This window comes from Trachypithecus francoisi, unplaced genomic scaffold (genome assembly GCF_009764315.1).
Source record: "Trachypithecus francoisi isolate TF-2019V2 unplaced genomic scaffold, Tfra_2.0 Lachesis_group0, whole genome shotgun sequence".
NCBI classification, from domain to species: domain Eukaryota; kingdom Metazoa; phylum Chordata; class Mammalia; order Primates; family Cercopithecidae; genus Trachypithecus; species Trachypithecus francoisi.
Genome location: NW_022681453.1, coordinates 90,588,142 through 90,610,830, shown reverse-complemented (window position 1 = coordinate 90,610,830; position 22,689 = coordinate 90,588,142). Strand labels below are relative to the sequence as shown.

Here is a 22,689-nt window from a genome sequence, read left to right as displayed (position 1 = left end):
AAAGAAAATGAAGGAGTGAGAGGCCTAAGAAGATTGTGAGGGTATTTAGGGGAATATGGTTCAAAAAGGAGAACAGCTCTCTTTTCCATATAAGGGAAGAAAGTCTGTCAAATAATCTTTTGCTGCAGTCTCCATGAATTTGTTGTTGCTGTTGACCCATTTTCCTATCTCTTGGTTGAATTTTTGCAATAGCAAAAGAACCAGCTTAACAGTATATATTGAGAGTTTAGTATAATACTTGAAAATTTTGATATCACAGAATCTTAGAGTTGTAGGAATTGTAGGAATTAGAGAATTACTCATTTACCTCTGCAGGAATTAATTCTGAAAGATAGTTATATAGTTAATACAGGTGATGTATTCTATTGCTGGACCCTTCATGGTATTAATTGTAATGGATAAAAACACAGCCCTTTCAGGATATAGTTTGATTCAAAGATAAAATTGAGAAAGATTTTTTCCCCATGTTTTACTCAAGAGCAAGACTCTGTCAAAAAAAAAAAAAAAATTAGTTCTCAAAGCCAGCGTTTTGGTAAGAGCATAGAGAGTCTGTGGTTGATTTGTGATGAGCGGTTTGTCAGGATTCTGTGATGCCAGTGGTGTATGCAAGATACTTTTCAGGCTGTAAAAAGGGGAAGAATATCATAATTGACTTTAACATTGAATGTACTTGAATATACTACATATAAACATACTAAATGACATATTATTATTCCAGGTTTGGATAATTTAGCATCTCATTTACCTCATCATGTATCCAGATCCTTTCTGTCTTTTTTTTTTTTTTGGGGACAGAGTCTCGCTCTGTCGCCCGCGCTGGAGTGCAGTGGCCGGATCTCAGCTCACTGCAAGCTCCGTCTCCCGGGTTTACGCCATTCTCCTGCCTCAGCCTCCCGAGTAGCTGGGACTACAGGCGCCCGCCACCTCGCCCGGCTAATTTTTTGTATTTTTTAGTAGAAACGGGGTTTCACTATGTTAGCCAGGATGGTCTCGATCTCCTGACCTCGTGATCCGCCCGTCTCGGCCTCCCAAAGTGCTGGGATTACAGGCTTGAGGCCCCGCGCCCGGCTCTGTCTGTCTTCCTCAGATGCTGGCTTCCTTCTCAGGTCCTCGACTGTTTCCAGGTAGATGCCACATCTTCAGGCATCACATCCTTGCCCACTGATATCTCACAGCTGGAAGAGAAGAGAGTGCAGCCACATCCCTCATTTATCTTTTTTCTTTTTATTATTTTTTATTTATATATTTATTTTTTATTTTTTTGAGACACGGCCTGTGTTGCCCAGGCTGGAATGCAGTGGTGCAATCTCGGCTCCCTGCAGCCTCGACCTCCCAGGCTCAGGTGATCCTCCCATCTCAGTCTCCCAAGTAGCTGGGACTACAGGCGCATGTCAACATGCCTAGCTAATTTTTGTATTTTTTGTAGAGATGGGGTTTCGCCCTGTTGCCCAGGCTGGTCTCAGACACCTGGGCTCAAGTGATCTGCCAGTTTTGGCCTCCCAAAGTGCTGGATTATAGGTGTGAGCCACTGCACCCAGCTTCATTTATCTTTTTAAGGGATAAGAAAAGCTTTTCCAAAGCCTTTCCTCCCCTATGTCATCAGCAAGAATTGTGCCACACGTCCATCCTAACCAATGTCCATTGTCCTAATCAATGACAAAGGCAATGGTTGTCATGATTGGCTCAAATCAATCCTGATTTACACCCTTGGGGTGGGAGAAAAGCCCAGCCTCCTTTAAAGTTTACAGTCCACTGATTATGAAAAATTCTTGGGCTCCTATTAACAACAGTGAAGAGGAAAATGGATGTAAAGTAGATACCCCACAAAGAAGGCAGTGTGTTTTGACAGTGAGTGGTGCACACAGAAGGGTTTATATTGTCCTCAAAAAATTAAGGAAATCCTTATTAATCACAATTTCTTTCAAATATGGAGATAAAACTTATTTCTGTCATTTCCACTTAGGCTTGGGTATTTTTCTGGATAGAAGTAAAATAAGTCTAATTTTTTATTATTGTGTCAATATCCCAGCACTATATATCTATATCTATCTAAAGATATATAGATATTTTGAGATAGGGTCTTGCTATGTTGCCTAGGCTGGAGTGCAGTGGTGGGATCTTGGCCCACTGCAACCTCTACCTCCAGGGTTCAAGCAGTTCTCATGCCTGAGCCTCCTGTTAGCTGGGACAACAGATGCATGCCACCACGCCTGGCTAATTTATGTTTTTTTTTTTTTTTTTTTTTTGAGACAGAGTCTCTGTCGCCCAGGCTGGAGTGCAATGGCGCCATCTTGGCTCACTACAACCTCTGCCTCCTGGGTTCACGCCATTCTCCTGCCTCAGTCTCCTGAGCAGCTGGAATTACAGGCGCCTGCCACCATGCCCGGCTAATTTTTTGTATTTTTAGTAGAGGCAGTGTTCCACCATGTTAAGCCAGGATGGTCTCGATCTCCTGACCTTGTGATTCGCCCACCTCGGCCTCCCAAAGTGCTGGGATTACAGGTGTGAGCCACCACGCCCAGCCTAATTTATGTATTTTTTGTAGAGACAGGGTTTTGCCATGTTGGCCAGGCTGGTTTCAAACTCCTGGCCTCAAGAGATCTGCCAGTCTAGGCCTCCCAAAGTGTTGGGATTACAGGCATGAGCCACTGTGCCTGGCTGAAGCACAATATTTAAATATTGTTCCTCCTGGACTCCTAGGCCTTTTCCTCCCGGTCACCTCAGCCCTTCCTCATGGTCTCCAAATTGATCACTATGTCTGCTCCTGGCATAACCCTCATCTCTTCAACTCCCAATTGATGACATGAAACTCAACTTTCAAGGCTTACCTCCGGAAAGCCTTTCCAAAGTCCCTATGGCAGTAAGCACTCCACGTTCTGTTTATAGTCCTCTCTAGTTCCTCCTCTATGCCCACATTTCTTGAACTCTTCATGTCAGTCAGTGTGCTAAAAACTTTATCAATAACCTTATTTAGTCTTCACTAGAACCCTATGGTACAGATATTAATTTTATCAGCTTCATAAGTGACAACACTGAGGCACACACAGATGAGTAATTTGCTTAGGTCATAAGGTTTATAAATGGTGGGGCCAAGATTCAAATCCAAATCATTAGACTCCAGAGTCCTGGTTCATTAGTACCACACTCTACAGCTTCAGCACGTTCTTACCCATTTCCCCAGAGTTATCCTTGCCCTAAGTCTGGCTTTGTGTGTCACTATGTCTGGTGCATAGGGAATGCTTCACGAATGTTTGGCAAGTGAATGAATGATTCATGGTTATTCTCTATACTCTTCCATATAACACCATTAATCAATTTCCTCCTGAAAATATGCCCAGAAAATACTACCTCAAGAGTTTTTTGTTGTTGTTGTTGTTGTTGTTTTCTTTTTTTGAGATGGAGTCTCGCTCTGTTGCCCAGGCCAGAGTGCAGTAGCATGATGTTGGCTCACTGCAACCTCCGCCTCCTGAATTCAAGTGATTGTCCTATCTCAGCCTCCTGAGTAGCTGGGATTGCAGGCACGCACCACCATGCCCTGCTAATTTTTGTATTTTTAGTCGAGACTGGGGTCTCACCACGTTGGACAAGCTGGTCTCAAACTACTGACTTCAAATGATCCACCCGCCTCGGCCTTCCTAAGTGCTAGGATTACAGGCCAGCGTGCTCGGCACCCCCAAGAGTTTTTTGATAGAACAAAATAAACAGCACATGCAGAAAAATAATTCCTGGCCGGGCGCGGTGGCTCAAGCCTGTAATCCCAGCACTTTGGGAGGCCGAGACGGGCGGATCACGAGGTCAGGAGATCGAGACCATCCTGGCTAACACGGTGAAACCCTGTCTCTACTAAAAAATACAAAAAACCAGCCGGGCGAGGTGGCGGCGCCTGTAGTCCCAGCTACTCCGGAGGGTGAGGCAGGAGAATGGCATAAATCCGGGAGGCGGAGCTTGCAGTGAGCTGAGAACCGGCCACTGCACTCCAGCCTGGGCGACACAGCGAGACTCCGTCTCAAAAAAAAAAAAAAAATAATAATTCCTCCTTCCACCCACAAAGATATCTACATCCTAATACCCAGAAACTGTGAATATGTCATCTTACACAGCAAAAGAAATTTTGCAAATGTGATTAAGTGAAGAATCTTGAGATGGGAAGATGATCCTGGATGATCTGGATGGGCCCAGTGTAATCACAAAGTCCTGAGAAAAAGGAAGCAGGACAGAGAAGGAGATCTGATGACAAAAAGGAAGCAGGACAGACAGTCAGAGAAGGAGATCCGATGAGGGAAGCAGGGGAGGCAGTCAGAGAAGGAGATCCGATGAGGGAAGCAGGGGAGGCAGTCAGAGGAGAAGGAGATCCGATGAGGGAAGCAGGGGAGGCAGTCAGAGGAGAAGGAGATCCGATGAGGGAAGCAGGGGAGGCAGTCAGAGAACTCTTTCTCTAAAGACAGTGCTGCCGACCTTGAGAGTGGACAAAGGGACCAAGAGCCAAGGGATGCAGGTAGCCTTTAGAAGCTGAAAAAGGCAGGGAAAAAGTTGCCCCCAAGGGCCTCCAGAAGGGAACGTAGCCGTTCTGACACCTTGATTTCAGACGTCTGACCTCCAGGACTAAAAGAAAAATTAATTTCTGTTGTTTTAAACCACGGAGTTTGTGATACTTTGTTATAGCAGCAGCAGAAGGAAAATGCAGTATAGATACTTTCTTTTTTGACCTGGTTATGATGTTTCTATTTGTAACTCTGTTTATCAGTATAGTCCTCTTGATACTGGGTACACTGAATTTTCAGACCTCAAATAGATTCATCTGAAAATATAAATTCTCTCCATGTTCATTTTACTTTCCTCATTTAAAGTCACTTAGTTGGCATCTGTCTCCTCATGTTGCCAAATTCCTCTGGACTGTTACCACCATCATTGATCCTGTTGTTTGCTCTCATTGATTCTTTTTTTTTTTTAGACCGAATTTCACTGTCGTTGCCCAGATTGTAGTATAGTGGCACTATCTCGGCTCACTGCAACCTCCGCCTCCCAGGTTCAAGCAATTCTCCTAACTCAGCCTCCTGAGTAGCTGGGATTACAGGCGCCTGCCACCATGCCTGGCTAATCGTTCATATTTTTTGTAGAGACGAGGTTTCATTATGTTGGCTGGGCTGGTCTCCAACTCCTGAACTCAGGTGATTCACCCACCTCGGCCTCCCAAAGTGCAGGCATTACAGGCATGAGCCACTGCGCCCAGCCTGATGCTGTTTTAAAAGGAGTTTGCAGTCAGGCACGGTGGATCACGTCTATTATCCTAGCACTTTGGAAGGCTGAGGCAGGATGATTGCTTGAGGTGAGGAATTCAAGAACAGCCTGGGCCACATAGTGAGACCTCATCTCTCTCTCTCTATTTTTTTTTTTTAATTAGCTGGGAATAGTGGTGCATACCTGTAGCCCCGGCTACTCAGGTGGCTGAGGCAAGAGGATCACTTGAGCCTAGGAGGTTGAGACTGCAGAAAGAAAAAAGGAGTTTGCCTCCCTACATTAAAGCAGTGGCCTTGAGGCCTCATAATGAAGTCCAACATTATACTACTGGTCACATATGTGGTCATAACTTTTTAATATCTAAATTTCGAAAACATCTGTCTATGAGATTAAAAAAAAAGAGTGATTTCAAGTCAAATAACAAAGCATTTCAACCTCAAAGTATTTTGGATTCTGACAATCACTGATGGAGGTTTTGGGCTTCAAGTTAATAGACTGTTACACTGAGGACATGAAATATTTATTACTGTATTGAGTTTTGTCTACCTCCTTATAACTTTGCATTTTCTAAATAACCTAGGTTTGTTACTCATCTTGTGAAACAGAGATATTATCTGCCTTACAGTCTTCCAATAATTTTTTTAACTTTTAAGTTGGTATATTTAATCCTCTAAACCATGCCTTTTAAAGTGTGGCCCCTGGACAGGCAGCCTGAGCAACTTCTGGGAGCCTGTTAATAGTATGAAGTCTGATATCACACTCTAATCTTACAGAATCAGAAACCCTGGGGAGGCATCAACAATCCATGCTATGGCTTTGAGCTATGTTAAGTGGTATGAATCAGAGTGTCCAAGCACTAAAGATTTTTTTGGAAAGCCATTTCACATCTCAGTGGCTGAGAATCCTCAGATAGAATCGTTCTTCTGGCAAATCTTGGGTACACGCATGCTTTATTTAAAGCAAAGATAAGGAAGTACTAGTAAAGAAAAATTAAGAGAGACAATGATATTCTGCATAAAGTAAATCACCAGTGGCATCTTTCCTGTACCTAGGAAGTTGTTTCCTTCTGTTTCTATTAATTCTGTTTTGTCTAATAGTTGCAATATGCTGAAATAGTATTAATCTACATATCTGCTATGGCCTGAATGTTTGTGTTTCCCCCAAACATATGTTGCACCTAGTCCTCAATGCAATAGTATTAAGAGGTGGGGTTAGGAGGTGATTAGGTCATGAAGAAAGAGCCTTGTAAGAGATTAATTCCCTTATCAAAGAGGCCTCAGATTGCTGGTTGGCCCCTTGCACCAGGTGAGGACAAAGAAGTTGCCATCTATGAGAAAGTAAGCCTTCTTTAGACACTAAATCTGCCAGCACCCTGATCTTGGACTTATCGGCTTCCAGAACTATAAGAAATCAATGTTTTTTGTTTACAAGCTACCCGGTTTATGGTATTTTGTTATAGCAGCTTGAATGAACAATGTCTGCAAGCATCATCAAGACAGGGAACCTGTCTGTTCACCACTGTATTCTCTGAACCTAGCTCAATGCATGACACGTATTAATCTCAGTAAGTATTTTTAGTCTCAGTGCCTATTTTTCTCGTAACACCTCCCAAGGCAGAAACTCCATCTAGAACTCTGTATGTCCAGTGCCTACAATGCCACTGTGCTGGACACATAGGTTCTCATGAAACATGTAAAGCAATAAATTAATGAAGGCACGACACACATATCAAATATCATTCCAATATTCAGTTCACATTCTGATGTGCTATCGAGTTGTGCTGGAAATAAGTAGACACAGGTTGATGCCAAAGAAATTTATGTTGCACTAAGACTTTGATTGTAAAAATATTTAATGCTAGATAATTTACATTGTACAAGCTGCTTCTATAGAAATGAGAAAAGCCAGCAGGTAAAATAATAGAAAATTATTTCAGACATTTATCCAAATTTGGACCAGAATCTATTTTATTACGTATGAACTAAAACATAAATACTTATATAATAAAAGATTAGAAAATACTGGCCGGGTGCGGTGACTCATGCCTGTAATCCCAGCACTTTGGAGGCCAAGGTGGGTGGATCACTTGAAGTCAGGAGTTCAAGACCAGCTTGGCCAATATGGTGAAACCCCATCTCTACTAAAAACACAAAAATTAGCCAGGCGTGGTGGCATGCATCTGTAATCCCAGCTATTCAGGAATTCAGGAGGCTGAGGCAGGAGAATGTCTAGAACCTAGGAGGTGGAGATTCCAGTGAGCTGAGATCACGCCACTGCATTCAAACCTGGGCAACAGAGACAGACTCTGTCTCAAAAAAAAAAATAAATAAATAAATAAAGAGGAAATGCTGATAGATATATGGTTTCGAAAATACAGAGATGATTTTATATTATACCTGTCACTGCAAGTTTGCCATGCAATTTTCTTCTAAATATATTTCTACAGCTGGGTGCGGTGGTTCACACCCATAATCCCAGTACTTTGTAAAGCCAGCTCGGGAAGATTGCTTGAGGCCAGATATTTAAGACCAGCTTAAGCAACATAACATAGCAAGACTCCCTCTCTACAAAATAATAATAAAAAATAAATAAATAAATAAATAAATAAATAAAATAAAAGATAGATAGATAGACAGACAGATAGAAAGATAGATATGCCATGTGTGGTAGTGTTATCCCTTAGTCTGAGATAGTCAGGAGGCTGAGACAGGAGGATTGTTTGAGCCCAGGAGTTGAGGTCGCAGTGAATAACTGTGCCATTGACTCCAGCCCCGTCTCTAAAATAAATTAATAGATTGACAAATACATTCCTAATGAAATAAAGTGACTTTCATCTTTAACCCTTTAGAGTCACAGTTGATTTTATCAAAGATCCCACCCAGCCCTTGGTTCTCTAACTGGATATATACAGACCCAGCAGTTGGTTTTTTATTGTTGTTTTAATTTGCTTTGGGAGATAGAGATAGGAAATTATGACAGAATACTGAATAAAAAAGTCTTTGACACAAAAACAAGCTTGCTTAGATCTGTTTAACATTTAAGGAAAGTTAAAACACCTTTCCTTTTTGCTGTTTTTACCTGATTCTTTAATATGCTAATATGTACTGAATATGGCCTGGAGGCGGGGGTGCGGAAGGCGAGGTTAGCACTCAATCTTGTTTGCGAGATATCCTTTGTTCTTGGAACTCAGATTAGCATCTCCCAGCACGACACAATTTGGAAAAGGCGACTCAATTCCTAAAGTACCTAATGTTTTCCAAAATAACATTTACAAAGAAAGGAAACTGTAAGGTCCGGGCTGCTGCACTCAGACAGTTTTTTACTTAATAGACCATTCCCAGATCTTTCTTTTTAAGGATAGTAAGAAAAGCACAACTTTTACTAGGAAAAAAATGGAAATGTTAATGTAATGACAAACGTGAAATTTAGTCTTAAAGTAAAAAGAAAAAGTAATGACATGAATTAGTTACTTGTTATCAATATTTCATCAAACCTCAGAAAGTTGGGAGTTAAGTTATATTTATTCTCCTCAGTCAAAATTTTTCTTTTTATGTCAGAGTCAGTTGAGAGGGTTCCTAAAAGAGCACTGGATCCCTCCCTTCCGTCAGGTTAGTTTGTGTGTCTGCTTTGGACCCACAGAGACCTAGGTTTGCCTCTGGTTCTGTCCTTGACTGTTTCTGCTCTCATCATATTACATCAGTAATATCTAACTGCCAGATTTGTTGCTATTAGATATGATAATCAATGCAAAATCGCTCTGTCGCCAGGCTGGAGTGCTGTGGTGCAATCTCGGCTCACTGCAGCCTCCCACTCCCTGGTTCAAGAGATTCTCCTGCCTCAGCCTCCCAAGGAGCTGGGACTACAGGCACGCACCACCATGCCCAGATAATATTTTTGTATTTTTAGTAGAGACAGGGTTTCACCATGTTGGTCAGGATAGTCTTGAACTTCTGACCTCATGATCCGCCTGCCTCAGCCTCCCAAAGTGCTGGGATTACAGGCATGAGCCACAGTGCCTGGCTTTTTTTTTTTTTTTTTTTGACACAGGGTGTTGCAGTGTTGCCCAGGCTGAATGAAGTGCAGTGGTGCGATCACAGCTCACTACAGCCTTGAATTCCTGGACTAATAGATTTTCCTGCTTCAGCCTCGTGAGTAGATGGGGTGACAGCCATGCACCAACACACCCAGCTAATAATTTAGAGAAGGAGTCTCACTATGTTGCCCAGGCTGGTCTAGAATTCTTGGGCTCAAGTCATCCTTCTGCATCCCAAAGTGCTTGGATAACAGATGTGAACCACTGTGCCTGGCCCAAAGCCCCTCTTTAGTGCTTAACAATTTTTTTTTTTTTTTTTTTTCTGCTTCATCTGACTGTTGAGGACTTTCATATACTTGGGGCGGCCATTTTTTGCCTTGTGTTGATAGATGATTGTTAAACAGGAATTTGTCTTAAATCTCTTTATGTTCCCATATATATCCCTGCTGTAAATATTTATTACTCCTCCATCTCAAGAAGGTAACAGAGCTTTGGTGTTCTGTTGGCTCAGTGATTTTTTGGTTACAGAATAAAAACTAAAAGTCACCAGATATCCAGAAGACAACTGGTGTTTCTTTTGTTTAAAAATCTTAGACTGAGGCCGGGCGCGGTGGCTCACGACTATGATCCCAGCACTCTGGGAGGCCGAGGCGGGCGGATCACGAGGTCAGGAGATCCAGACCATCTTGGCTAACACGGTGAAACCCCATCTCTACTAAAAAAAAAACAACAACAAAAAATAAGGCGGGCAAGGTGGCGGGTGCCTGTAGTCCCACCTACATGGGAGGCTGAGGCAGGAGAAAGGCGGGAACCCGGGAGGCGGAGCTTGCAGTGAGGCAAGATCGCGCCACTGAACTCCAGCCTGAACGACCCAGTGAGACTCTGTCTCAAAAAAAAAAAAAAAAAACAACTTACTCTGATTGAGTCAGAGAAGCCAGAGTCCACTGTTGTGCTTTGTTTTGGGGGAATGAGTGTGGTGAGGTGGAAGAGGCAGGTTATTCTAGGGAGAAACAGAAAAGAAGCCTAAGCAGAGAAAGCGTTTGGGCGGCTAGCCCAAAACTGAGAAGTAAAATGGTGAGTTGTGGATCCCTGGGATAGCATCACACAGAGCCCAGCTCTAGGTGAGGAGACCTCACACAGGGAACGGGAATGAACACTATGGGAGGGGAAGCACAAGTGAAACAGAGATAAAGGCATCAACAAGATGACCTTTGAAGACTCTTTCTGGACACCATCAAAAGACTATAAGCGGCCAGGCATGGTGGCTCACACCTGTGATCCCATTACGTTGGGAGGCCAAGCAGAGGATCACTTGAAGCCAGGAGGTGGAGACAAACCTGGGCTATATGGTGAGACTTTGTCTCTACAAAAAATAAATAGCCGGTGTGGTGGTGGGCACCTGTAGTCCCAGCTATTCAGGAGGCTGAGGTGGAAGGATCACCTGAGCCCAGGAATTGGAGGCTACAGTCAGCTATGATTATGTTATTCATTATACTCCAGCCTGGGTGACAGAGCAAGACCCTGTCTCTAAAAATTTTTAAAAATAAAAAATAAAAAATTTGCTCTCTCTTGAGGGTGGGGAGGGAGAGAGAGAGAAAGACAGAGAGAGAGCCTCTAGAGAGAGACAGCAAGTAATAATTTATTTTTATTTTTCTGCTGGTAAACGGTACTCCTAGCACCTAGAACTATAGTGCCTGGCAAAGTAAAGGAACTAAGTGAAGATGTATTTAATAATTGAATATGAAGTATGTTAATGACATGAAGGAGAAAAGATCAAGTAAAATGGGAAAAAGGAGAGGTCAGGAGGACTGAGGTTTCCTAAGTGGGGAAGTGGGAGAAAAAGCATTATCACCAATAAAAATGTTAAGTTAAATGGCTGGCTGAGCTGGAAGCCTAAAGAGTTCAGCTTTACATTGGGAACTGATAAACACATGTTGAATTGAATGTTCAGCAGGCAACTGGAGATACAAGACCAAGAGTTAAGAAAGTAGTCAGAGCAGCCGGGCGCGGTGGCTCACGCCTGTAATCCCAGTACTTCAGGAGCCTGAGTCGGGCGGATTACGAGGTCAGGAGATCGAGATCATCCTGGCTAACACAGTGAAACCCCGTCTCCGCTAAAGAATACAAAAAATTAGCCAGGCGTGGTGGCAGGCGCCTATAGTCCCAGCTACTCGGGAGGCTGAGGCAGCAGAATGGCGTGAACCAAGGAGGCAGAGGTTGCAGTGAGCCCAGATCGCGTCACTGCACTCCAGCCTGGGCAACAAAGCAGGGCTCTATCTCAAAAAACAAAACAAAACAGAAAGTAGTCAGGGCTAGGAATAGAAGACTCGCTAGTCCCTCAATGGAAGTTGGTTAATGAATCCTTGAGAGATCTCAGATACAGAATAAATGTTGGAGGTGGGCGGTACTGAACTGGAAGAGACACGCACCTTTTCTGAAGTGATGTTCAAATGAACCTGTGAACAATCCTGGGGTTAAGTAAAATTTAGGAACAACTTCCACATCTTTAGTACTGGTGTGTTACTGTTTTCCAGCCTGTGGATTAGAGTTTTATCTATCTGAGACATTGTCAGTAAGCAGGACTCTTCACTACAAAGGTCCCAGGAAGATTCAAAATATTCAACTTTGTAGTCTACAGCCAGTAAAATCTTTTCTCAGTTATACAAAATATTGTGGGTCCAAAGTCCAGGACCCATTTGATTTGGTTAAAATGCACTAATTTATTACGTGATAAGCACAGACGTACAATTAAATTCTGCTTATATCCTTCCCTTTCTCCAAAGAGCACAAATTATATGTGTTCTTTGTTAGTCCTTAGGCAAGGATTCATAAGACCCTTCACTTTTTGGGATAATAAAAAAATTATAATGATGATTGAAGTTATCAGTATTTACCACTTTTGAAGCATTGCAGATAGCTGTTTGGATGGTCAGTATGTCACTATACGGTTAACATACTCGTCACAAGTAAGTCACTGCCATTAATGAACAGGATTTAGAAAACTTTTGCCAACATGGCACTTTTGAGTACAAAAAGTAAATTAAAAGGTTTACAAGAAGATATAGTAAAAATAAACAAAAACTGTAGTAAAACAGATTAGTAGTCAAAATCACTGGGAAAAAAATAGCCAATTTAAATCTTTCTTTATACTTCTATTTCAGATGTTCACAAGTCTTAGTTTGGGTCGCTACAGCTAAGTACCATAGACTTTGGGTGGCTTGGAAACTGTGGATATTTATTTCTTAGTTCCAGAGGCTGGCAGTCTGAGATCATGGTTGAGCTCGGCTGAGGATCCTCTTCGAGGCTGCAGACTGCCAACCTCTGGTCGCATCCTGACATGTAGAAGGAGTGTGAGAGAGATCTTTGGGGCCCTTTTTATAAGGGCAGTATTCTCAATCATGAGTGCTCCCCCCTCATGACCTAATTACCTCCCAAAGGGCTCACTTCCTTTGGGGACGAAGGAAAGCTGTTCCAATGTATGAATTTTTGGGGCACACATTCAGTTCATTGCAAGATGTTCCCTGTATGTATGGCTGTTTAATTATTAATGCTGTTTCTCTTGTATTCATAATGTTCTGTAGTATAATAAACAGTGCCCCATAAGCAGCAGAAATGAAGAACTGAAGCACTGGTTTTGCATGCTCCTAGGGAGCTGCTAAACATATTTTCTCCATGTTGAGCCTGATGCCACTACAGTCACCTTAAAAACTGGATCCATTCCCGAGAGTGAGTGAAAGAGATCATTGACTCGGCTAGGAGGAATGATGCCTGCGGTCCTGAAGAAAGTTTTCAGTAATCTACATTCTACATACCTCTGAAGAAAACACAATGGTATTTGAGAACCAGAACTGAAACAATGGAAACTGGAAATGACTGCAATTCCATTTCAGCTGACAGCTTGATACCCATTCACGAAAGGCTAATTAAGGCTTCACAGCATTCATATTAAATTTATTATGGCTGTAAATGTTTTCCTGGAATGTCACATTGTAGAATAATAGGTATTAATTTTTCTCATATCATTCATTTATTGAACAGAAAAGCACTGTGTCCCAGTTTTGACACATATTAGCTCTAGATCCTTGGACAAATTATGAAACTTCTCTGAGTCTTCAATTCCTCATCTGGAAAATGGGGATAATGGTAGCCCTCAGGGTTGATATGTGTGATAAACAATACATAGAAAATCTCCTAGCATCTAGAGGGTTATAATAAATATGAACTCACATGTGAGGTTTTTTTTTTCTTCCTATTCTCTTGCTGCCACTCCATTTACCTCCAGGTGTAATGACCAAAAGCTGAGAGAGGGCCCCAGTGTGCATGGGTGGCAATTCCTTGTGTATTCCCCAGCACTAAATTTGTATCCTATTAGTGTCTCAGCTTGATAAGCCACTCAAAGTATCCCTACAATGATGAGAGAATTTCCTTTAAGTTTGGGGGTAGATGAGTTCTTTTAATTCTGAGGATGAAAATAAATAGCCAAAGTACTGTAACTATCAAGATCCTAATGATAATTGCGCACACACCCCTTTACAATATCAGCTGTTGTCACAGCTTCTCAGAAAAGTAATATATCTCCTTTCCTCAACAAGTAAAAGTCAATTTGATATCTCTAAGCAATTGCATGTAAAACTTTCTAAGTGTAAAATGTTTTGAAAAAAACAAAATTTTCAGCTACGAAGTCAACAGGGGCTTATTGTGAAAATCAAGCATTTGGAAATATTTTTACAAACATTCACATGAAGTTGCCTTAAGTCCAGCTCTGTAAAGCCCCCCAAAATGAGACAAAGGTGTAAGCTAAAAAGGTTAAGCATAACTAATGAATCAAGTGTATACCTAAAGTAAAGCTATTTGTAATGCTTTGACAAAATGACTAGTTATGAGACTCTGAAGCAGAAATGAGGAGAAAAGCTCCACAGACATGTGGGAAGGGTGAGATACCTCCCTCCTCTCCTGAAAGGGGGGGCCCATCAACTCATACAGTAGTTCAAGCTTCTAGTCCTTCCCATAATCGAATAAGAGCTCTGAGGAAGCTGCCTTGCCCCAAGTTGCCATTATTTTGTAGATTGCCCCCACACAACTCCAGGAAGAGCTCCCACCATCTCTGAATCTGTGTTGGCAACTACTCAGCAACTGGAAGCTTTCCTCCTGTGTTGATCAAGGTAGCTTTTCCACCCCCTACATTGCTACATTGCTTGTTGACTTGAGGCCAAAATGCCTTCCAAGGAGAAAAGTTAAGGAAGTTTAATCAGGGTTTTGAAATTCAAACCCTAAAGAACCTTGTAAATTTGATAGCAATCACCAAATTGCCCTCTAAAAAGGAAGTAGCACTTTATAATTCCATAAAGTTTTCTGACATCTTTTGACTAAATTATATCTCATTCATTTTTTAGTTTCAGCCAATCTTTTTTTTTTTTTTTGAGATGGAGTCTCGCTCTGTCGCCCAGGCTGGAGTGCAGTGGCCGGATCTCAGCTCACTGCAAGCTCCGCCTCCCGGGTTTACGCCATTCTCCTGCCTCAGTCTCCCAAGTAGCTGGGACTACAGGCGCCTGCCACCTCGCCCGGCTAGTTTTTTTTGTATTTTTAGTAGAGACGAGGTTTCACTGTGTTAGCCAGGATGGTCTCGATCTCCTGACCTTGTGATTGGCCCATCTCGGCCTCCCAAAGTGCTGGGATTACAGGCTTGAGCCACCGCGCCTGGCGTTTCAGCCAATCTTATTTCTCAATATTTTTTATTTTTAAAAGTAGTGTTATTATAAAAGGACACAAAGTTTTGCACATGCTTGTAAACTATTTGTATTTTTCTTTTCTTTTCTTCTTTTTTTTTGAGGCAGAATCTCACTGTCACCCAGGCTGGAGTACAGTGGCACGATCTTGGCTCACTGCAACCCCTGCCTCCCAGATTCAAACAATTCTCTTGCCTCAGCCTCCCTAGTAACTGGGATTACAGGTGCCCGCCATCGTGCCCGGCTAATTTTTGTATTTTTAATAGAGACGGGGTTTCATCATGTTGGCCAGGCTGGTCTCAAACTCCTGACCTCAGGTGATCTGCCCACCTCGGCCTCCCAAAGTGCTGGGATTACAGGCATGAGCCACCGTACCTGGCCCTTGTATTTATTGTATGAATTGCTTGTTTATGACTTGTGTTCTATTTTAAAATAGGTTTTTTTGGGTACTGATCCATAGGCATTTTTTGTAACATATTCTGGATAGTCTCCCTTTTAAAAAATAATACGTTGCACTTATTTTCTGTCCATTGCCCTATTTACGGTTTCCACCGTACAGATGCTCTACATGTTCAGGAGTCTGTGATGAACCTGTCCCCAGTTCCACCATCCCACCTCACCTCACCCTCCAGGCTGTGGTAAAAGAGACTGAGCAACTAAGACCCCTGAAACTTTGACAAAACTGGCAGAATATAAAGACATCATCATTTATGAAGTTGCAAATAAGCTTCCTGGTAGACTTGACTTCCTTTTTTGTACAATCACAATAGTGGGAAAATCATCACTATGGATATTTACATATGCAAAAATGTAGCTGAGACTCTAGTCTGAAATAGAAATTTTGGAGAAGTATGACTCTGCTTACTGCAACTAAACTGCTTTCTGCTAATGTGATACATTTTCTACACCATGGACAGTCATAGTTCTAAGTCAGGATTTAGACTGCTTAGATACTGTGGCTTATTCTTTTGTTTTGAGACATAATCTCACTTGTAGCCCAGGCTGGAGTGCAGGGGCACAATCTCAGCTCACTGCAGCCTCTGCCTCCCAGGCTCAAGCGTTTCTTCTGTCTCAGCCTCCTGAGTAGCTGGGATTACAGGCGTGTGCCACCATGCCTGGCTAATTTTTTGTATTTTTAGTAGAGCCAGGGTTTCACCATGTTGGTCAGGCTGGTCTTGAACTCCTGACCTCGTGATCCACCCACCTCAGCCTCCCAAAGTGCTGGGGTTACAGGCTTGAGCCACTGTGCCTGGTCCACTGTGGCTTATTCTCTTTGAGATGCACATGTTCTTTAAATAATTGCTTATAGGAGATAAAACTCCAAGACAGCCAGAAGACTGCACTGGCAGGATTTTCTCCTTGAGTTGGAGCAAGGATTGTATCTAAAAACCATTAGCTTGGTCAAGCTCAGTCATGAGTCAGATAGTGTTTAAAATTGAACTCGATGTTCTCTGACCAGTGTGTCAAATTAAAAAAAAAAAATTGAACTCGACCTTGAAAACTTTTTTTAAAAAGAAACCTTTTGAACATCATGTACTGTAAAAGAAAAAAAAAATTTTTTTAAGTTTTAAAAATTATTCTAAGAGGATGTTATAAGAAAGTGGCCTTGTGTCACTTTATAGGTAGCTCCAGTCCTGGGATTCACCTACTGTGATCTGATCTGATTGTCTCGCTAACACCCTTATGAGTAGGTCTCTCCTACAAGGAGTACACATTCTTGCCATCAATCATGGTAGAAAAGGCTGTACTTGGCACAGGAGAATTTAGAAGGCAGGCCCTACAATGGGGATGAGGAAGAAATACTTTGGTGTATTCTAGAATACACATTTAGTGCTGAAAGGCCTCCCATGGTAATGTGGGGGAACCTGGCCTTTACCTGTCACTGGTGTGCAGAGGCCACAGTCTATGAAACAATAGCATTTATTTCAAAGAGACTGCACCACCATAATAAAAAAAAACAAACCTAGCAAAACAGGGCCAGCCCTATATGCACACTGCCTGAAAATTATAATTTTAGGGACCTTTCAAAGACCTTGCATGTCCCAAGAGTCATTCCCTCCTTTGCGGCTTTTCCCCTCCCAGCTTAGTAGAAGAAATCTTCTACCAAAAGGCTAAATTAAATATACATATATTGGGAAATCATTTCTCCAAAACAATGACCAAAAACACTAATCCAGAGAGGTCTAAAGACTTTTAATTATATCACCCTACTTAAGCCTTTGTCAGTTTCCATAGGAATATAAAATATTTACATAATAGCAATCATGTGCCCATACAATAATATATCTTGAATTTTTAAAAATTAATGTTACACAGATCAAAAGCCCCTCCCATCACAGATAGTTACATAGCGGTGATATCTCAGAAAGAACAATGATTTTGGCCTCGGGTGCTTTCCTTTGAGTCACAGTTCCAATGTAAGCAGTACAGCCCTAGACCACCTGACTCTGTTCCTTCCTTTCTACCATGACTGGCTTGCAGGGTGAGTGAGAGGAAAAGGCACAATGCATGGTGGGTGGCTGACTCATGGTGGGCAATGACTGGTAGTTAATATTTTTAGTGTTATTTTTAAAGTCAACCTTTTACTTCCTGAATTGATGGTTTTGGGGGCAAGTACAACAGAGACTGCTTTAATCCTAATCACCCTTCAAGAAAAGCTGTATTATCTCACTTTACACCTGACACAAAAGAAGCCCACTGTGGTGATGCCACTTGCTCAAAGTCACACAGCAGGTCAACAGAAGAGGCAGCTTTTGAACTAGGTTGGGGTCAACAGTAGTCACCACTGGCCACTACCACATAGGAAACACAAACATCACCTCAGAACAGCAGATAGCTTCTCTCCTTTGCACATTACTTTGCAGATTCAAAAAGTCCGGAAGGCCAGAGTGGATGAGGTGAAATACAGTTCTGTTTTTTTTTTTGAGATGGAGTCTCGCTCTGTCACCCAGGCTGGAGTGCAGTGGTGCGATCTCGGCTCACTGCATGCTCCACCTCCCAGGTTCATGCCATTCTCCTGCCTCAGCCTCCTGAGTAGCTGGGACTACAGGCGCCCGCCACCTCGCCCGGCTTTTTTTTTTTTTTTTTTTGTATTTTTTAGTAGAGACGGGGTTTCACCATGTTAGCCAGGATGGTCTCGATCTCCTGATCTCGTGATCCGCCCGCCTTGGCCTCCCAAAGTGCTGAGATTACAGGCGTGAGCCACCGCGCCTGGCCCAGTTTTGGTTTTTAAGATCATGAAGAAGAGGTCAATGAAGAATCCAGGAGAAATTAAAAGAGCAAAGTAAACCTCAATACCAATCAGTTCAGATAAATTCCCCCAAACTCTCTCACTATCCTGATGTCTCAAGAGCCACATCTAAAATTACAAAATCTATGTGGGTTATGTCAAAGGCAATCTGTAGAAAGGGCAAAGAATACGAATAATCTGAACCTGCTGAGTTTTTTTTTTTTTAGACAGAATCTCGCTCTGTCGCCCAAGCTGGAGCGCAATGGAGCCATCTCAGCGCACTACGACTTCCGCCTCCCGGAGTTCAAGTGATTCTTCTGCCTCAGCTTCCTGAGTAGCTGAGATTACAGGTGCGCAGCACCACGCCTGGCTAATTTTTGTATTTTTAGGAGAGACGGGGTTTCACCATGTTGGTCAGGCTGATCTGGAACTCCTGACCTCGTGATCCGCCTGCCTCAGCCTCCCAAAGTGCTGGGATTACAGGTGTGAGCCACCACGCCCTGCCTTTTATTTTTTATTTTTTTAAGTAAGATTGGGAAAATAACAAATGGTACCTCCTAGGGCTGTTGTTACAATGAAGACAAATACCAGAGCACTTTGGGAGGTGGAGGCGAGTGGATCATTTGAGGTCAGGAGTTCGAAATCAGCCTGGCCAACATAGTGAAACCTCATCTCTACTAAAAATACAAAAACTAGCTGGGCGTGGTGGGGCGCACCTGTAATCCCAGCTTCTCGGGAGGCTGAGGCAGGAGAATCGCTTGAGCCCGGAAGGCGGAGTTTGCAGTGAGCCAACATCATGCTACTGTACCCCAGCCTGCGTGACAAAGCGAGATTCTGTCTCAAAAAAAAAAAAAAAAAAAAAAAAAAAGACAAATACCAGAAAACTCATCACAGATGAAGGACTTTGTTCCAGTTTGTGACATGTTGCCAACTTTGAATTACATCCAAGTCCGTGGGTCTTCTCTCTGGGGTCATTTGATCACACGTGATTACACTGCTCAGTGCCCAAAGGTTGGAGCTATGACCTGAATGTTTCTAGACAAGGAATTATTTGACAAACACATTATAAAAAGTAGTCAGAGCCATCCAAGTAAGAGGACATAAATAACGTAGGGTTTTTCCTATGGAGAGAAAAGAAGAGGCAAAAAGCACGTTCCACCTTCGTTCTCCCTAATTATCTCCTTCAAAAGATAAAAAGTAAGAACACATTTGCCCTTGAAGGGCAGAGCCACGGAATTAAGGAGCTCTCTGAACACTCCGCCCCTTCTGTTAGGGACCAAACCTTCTGCTGAGCCTTGTGTCACAGTCAGTCCGCGGCGCCACACGCCTCAGTATTTACTTCTGCCTCCTGCCAGCCGGCGGGGAAGGGGAGTACCCGGCCACCCCTCACTTTAGCTCCTGTAGCTTTCCAAACAAACCAGGGCGGGATGGGAGTGTCTTCTTGGCTGTGGAAATCGATCCTCCTACCTTGTCCTGAAGCCACCCGCCGCCTTTCCTCGTCCCTCCCTTCGCGGTGATTTTCCGGTCCCGGCGCCCGGCGAGGGCGCGCGGCTGGTGTCAGCCCCGCCCGAAAGGTAGGGATTTGGCTGCGCTCCCGCCTCGCCCCCCTACCTCCCCTGGGATAGCGAGGCCCGCAACCTCCCACCACTTTGCACCTTCCTCCTCGAATTTGGGGGCGGCCGCGGCCACCGTGCAACTGGCGCAAGCCGCGGAGCAGGAGGAGCTTCCCGCGACTCCGGAGGCGCTCAGCGCAGTCGCCCGGGATCCTGGCTGGCGGGAGCCTGAGAGTCCCGGCAGCGCTGCTCCCTCCTCTGCTCCCCCGCCAGATCCGGGGGGAAGGAATCGTGCCCGCGCCGCCCCTGGCCCGCGCCACCTTCCTCTGGTTTCCGCCGGCCTCGGGCTTCTGCGGCCCGATGCGGCAGGCGCCGCGAGAGAGGCAGCAGCCGGCTGGAGTGAGCGGCGCTGACGGGCTGAGAGCAGCGGCCCCCCAGGTCGCGGAGCCCGGCGCGCCTCTGCGGTCGTCGCTTCTGGGCCTCGGCGGGTCACTTTCGCCGGCCGGCTTCGCTGCGGGTTTGCATTGCCCGGGTGAGGGAGATTTGGGGTGCAGGGAGACCGCGTCCTGGGCCGGGGTCCAGGCGGCCTGAGGTCTGTGCTGCCCGGACCCTCCGGCTTTGCAGCCTCTGAGGCTCAGGGTTGGGGGTGGGGACACGGAGCGCTGTTTACCCCTCCACATATCCTGCCAGCACCAAGGAGGTGGCGTGCGGAGGCGTAAGGGGGCCATGAGCGCTGGGACCCGCGAGCCACCCGGGGTGCGCCGCTGCCACCGCCGAGAGGGCGCCCGGGAATCCTGGAGCCCCAGTGAAGGGCGGGAGGGGCGCGCAGCCTCGCGGGTAAGCCCAGGAGCCGTGGGGGCCGAGATAATCTGCTCTGGGACCCTCTTTGGTCGAATCGCCGGCGGGGTTGTGCAACTGGGAAGCCAAGAGGAGTGTCCAGCTCCTCGTTCACTATTGTTTTTTTGTAAAAGGGTCTGTACACAAGGAAGGTTGAGGGGTCTGGAATGTTCTGGTCTCTTACCGTATAAAGTTTTTCGAGAAACCTTTCTTCCCTCCACAGTAGAACTAGACCTAACAAAACAAGCAGCGAGGCAGTTTAGGAGAAAGGAGGACGGTGAGTAAATTGCAGTGTTTGGGCTGCTGTTAATTTTCAAGATAAGGGCGAAGCAGCTGGTCATTTTGCGGCCGCCGGTTTCGGAGATCCCAGCAATCTCAAGCGTCTTTCTTGTGTGCTGTTATTTTGGCTTAAAAGAAAACCTATGAAAAGCGACACCCAGAAACCAAAAACAAACCCAAAGCACCTTCTTTGAGGATTTTTAGTAGCGGGGGTTGGCAGGGGCGGTGGGGAGGAGCAGGCGGGGGAGAAGAGGTTGCCGTTGAAAGATGATGTTTAAAAACACTGTGTGGGGGTAGGGATGAAAATAACATGGTGCCTGCTAGTGTATCCGAAATCACACCGATTCTAAACTCGCAAGTCCCATTTGCCTTACGAGGACCAGCTGGGTGCTATGAGTGGGTGGATAGTTAAGGAAACTGCAGATCTGCTGGAAGCTCCTCGTGCTCTGTGGTCTGGTGTCCACGCTGACCTTTGAGCCTCATAATTCTTCGGGTCTCCAGTGGCCACCTCTTTTAGGCTAGCCCGAATGTTTGACTTTCCGGTCCTCAATCTTCCTCACCTAGCTACAGACCATAAAACTGTCTTTTTATTTACAGGGAGATGTTAAATATTTGGGAAAATCTGCTCAGGCTGCCAGGTGATTTTCCGTTTGAAAGCATGCCGAGTTGACATTTGCAAGTTGGTTGCTGCTTCTTTTTTGTTTCACTAAGAACGCTTTTCATACCAAGATCTGCGAAAAAAGATATTATTTAGTTTATTGTCTCTGAGTAAGGCCAAATTCCACAGAGGCTTTTTAGATAATGGCAACTTTGCTTATAAGAAGAGAATTTTCTAGAAAGTGTTGCCTTGGTCTGGTTTCCTAAGTTGTTCTGTGGTCATGTGGGAGATCTTGATTCCTTGTGATGTGAACTGTATTTTTACTATAGTTCCTCAAGTCCCAGATAGCACCATATGTTGTTTACATGGTGCAGTAAAATGGGACTGCAATTTTGACTACATTTCAGCAGATTTGTTGGAGATAGTTTGTTCTTATGCCCTAAATTAATTAAAAAAAAAAAATAAAAACCTTTGAGGCTCAAGAAGACAGCATTGACAGAAGAATACCATTAAGAGACACACCGTTTAAAAACATCAGTCTGTCGCCTGTGAAATTGTAAATTGTAGGTGTTCTTATTCAGTGGCAGAGGACTGGATTTCACAGCTGTTTTCTTCTGTTGGGGACATTTCTGTGTTCCACATCATGTGGAACCTTATGGGAGAAGAAGTGAGTAATGCCATGTTTCCCACATTTCCCTGATAAGCATCATCTGCTAACCATGCAAACTGCCAGATGGCTTCCATGGAAATTGTGCTTCCATCCAGGATTGGGGACCAGAGATCTGTTTAGCCTGTATTTTAGGTGATGCTTATTGAGAAGGTGAAGGAAGCATGGAACTCCTATTGGGCGCCCACTCTGGTTTTTGGTGTGTTTTCATATGCTATTTTATTTAATCTTCCTGACAAAACTGCTGCAAGAAAGGAATTTTTAGCCACATTTATAGCTTAAAAAAACAAGATTGCCTTAGGTTGAGTTGCAGTGGCTCACATAAGGGTCTGACTCTACCTCTGCCTACACCATCTCAGGAATCCTCTGTAGTATACATTATGCACAAATTCTTCCATTTCTTGTGCATATCTTTCTCCTTTGCCTGGCGTATTCTCAATTTATATATACCTTGGTCTGAATATACCTTTCTAGTTATCCCCAGGCTGGGCTTCTTGAATAGGTGGTCTGTGTACTTTGCCTTCCTTGT

The 22,689-nt window shown here is 43.9% G+C and overlaps 1 protein-coding gene and 1 long non-coding RNA gene across 17 annotated transcripts in view; one reads left to right on the top strand and one right to left on the bottom strand.

Annotated features, from left to right (window-relative positions):
* Positions 1 to 951: 951 nt before the first annotated feature.
* Positions 952 to 20,878, bottom strand: LOC117083613. Its single transcript, XR_004437138.1, has 2 exons — positions 20,801 to 20,878; positions 952 to 1,175 (listed from the first exon to the last, which is right to left on the bottom strand). It is a non-coding gene; the product is annotated as an uncharacterized LOC117083613 (long non-coding RNA).
* Positions 19,510 to 22,689, top strand: part of ST3GAL6 (ST3 beta-galactoside alpha-2,3-sialyltransferase 6) — an 82,695-nt gene continuing 79,515 nt past the window's right edge. For 6 of the 16 annotated variants that reach the window (XM_033211517.1, XM_033211505.1, XM_033211512.1 and 3 more), the window contains exon 1: positions 19,510 to 19,800. Coding sequence is in view for 2 of the 16 variants with exons in the window: in XM_033211501.1 (XP_033067392.1) it covers positions 20,140 to 20,311; positions 20,840 to 20,893 (226 nt within the window). In the remaining 14 variants the exon portion in view is untranslated. Of the gene's footprint in view, positions 19,801 to 19,844; positions 20,312 to 20,442; positions 20,617 to 20,839; positions 20,894 to 22,689 lie in introns of those variants that run through there. The other 10 variants (XM_033211510.1, XM_033211508.1, XM_033211514.1 and 7 more) reach the window with 6 other exon arrangements.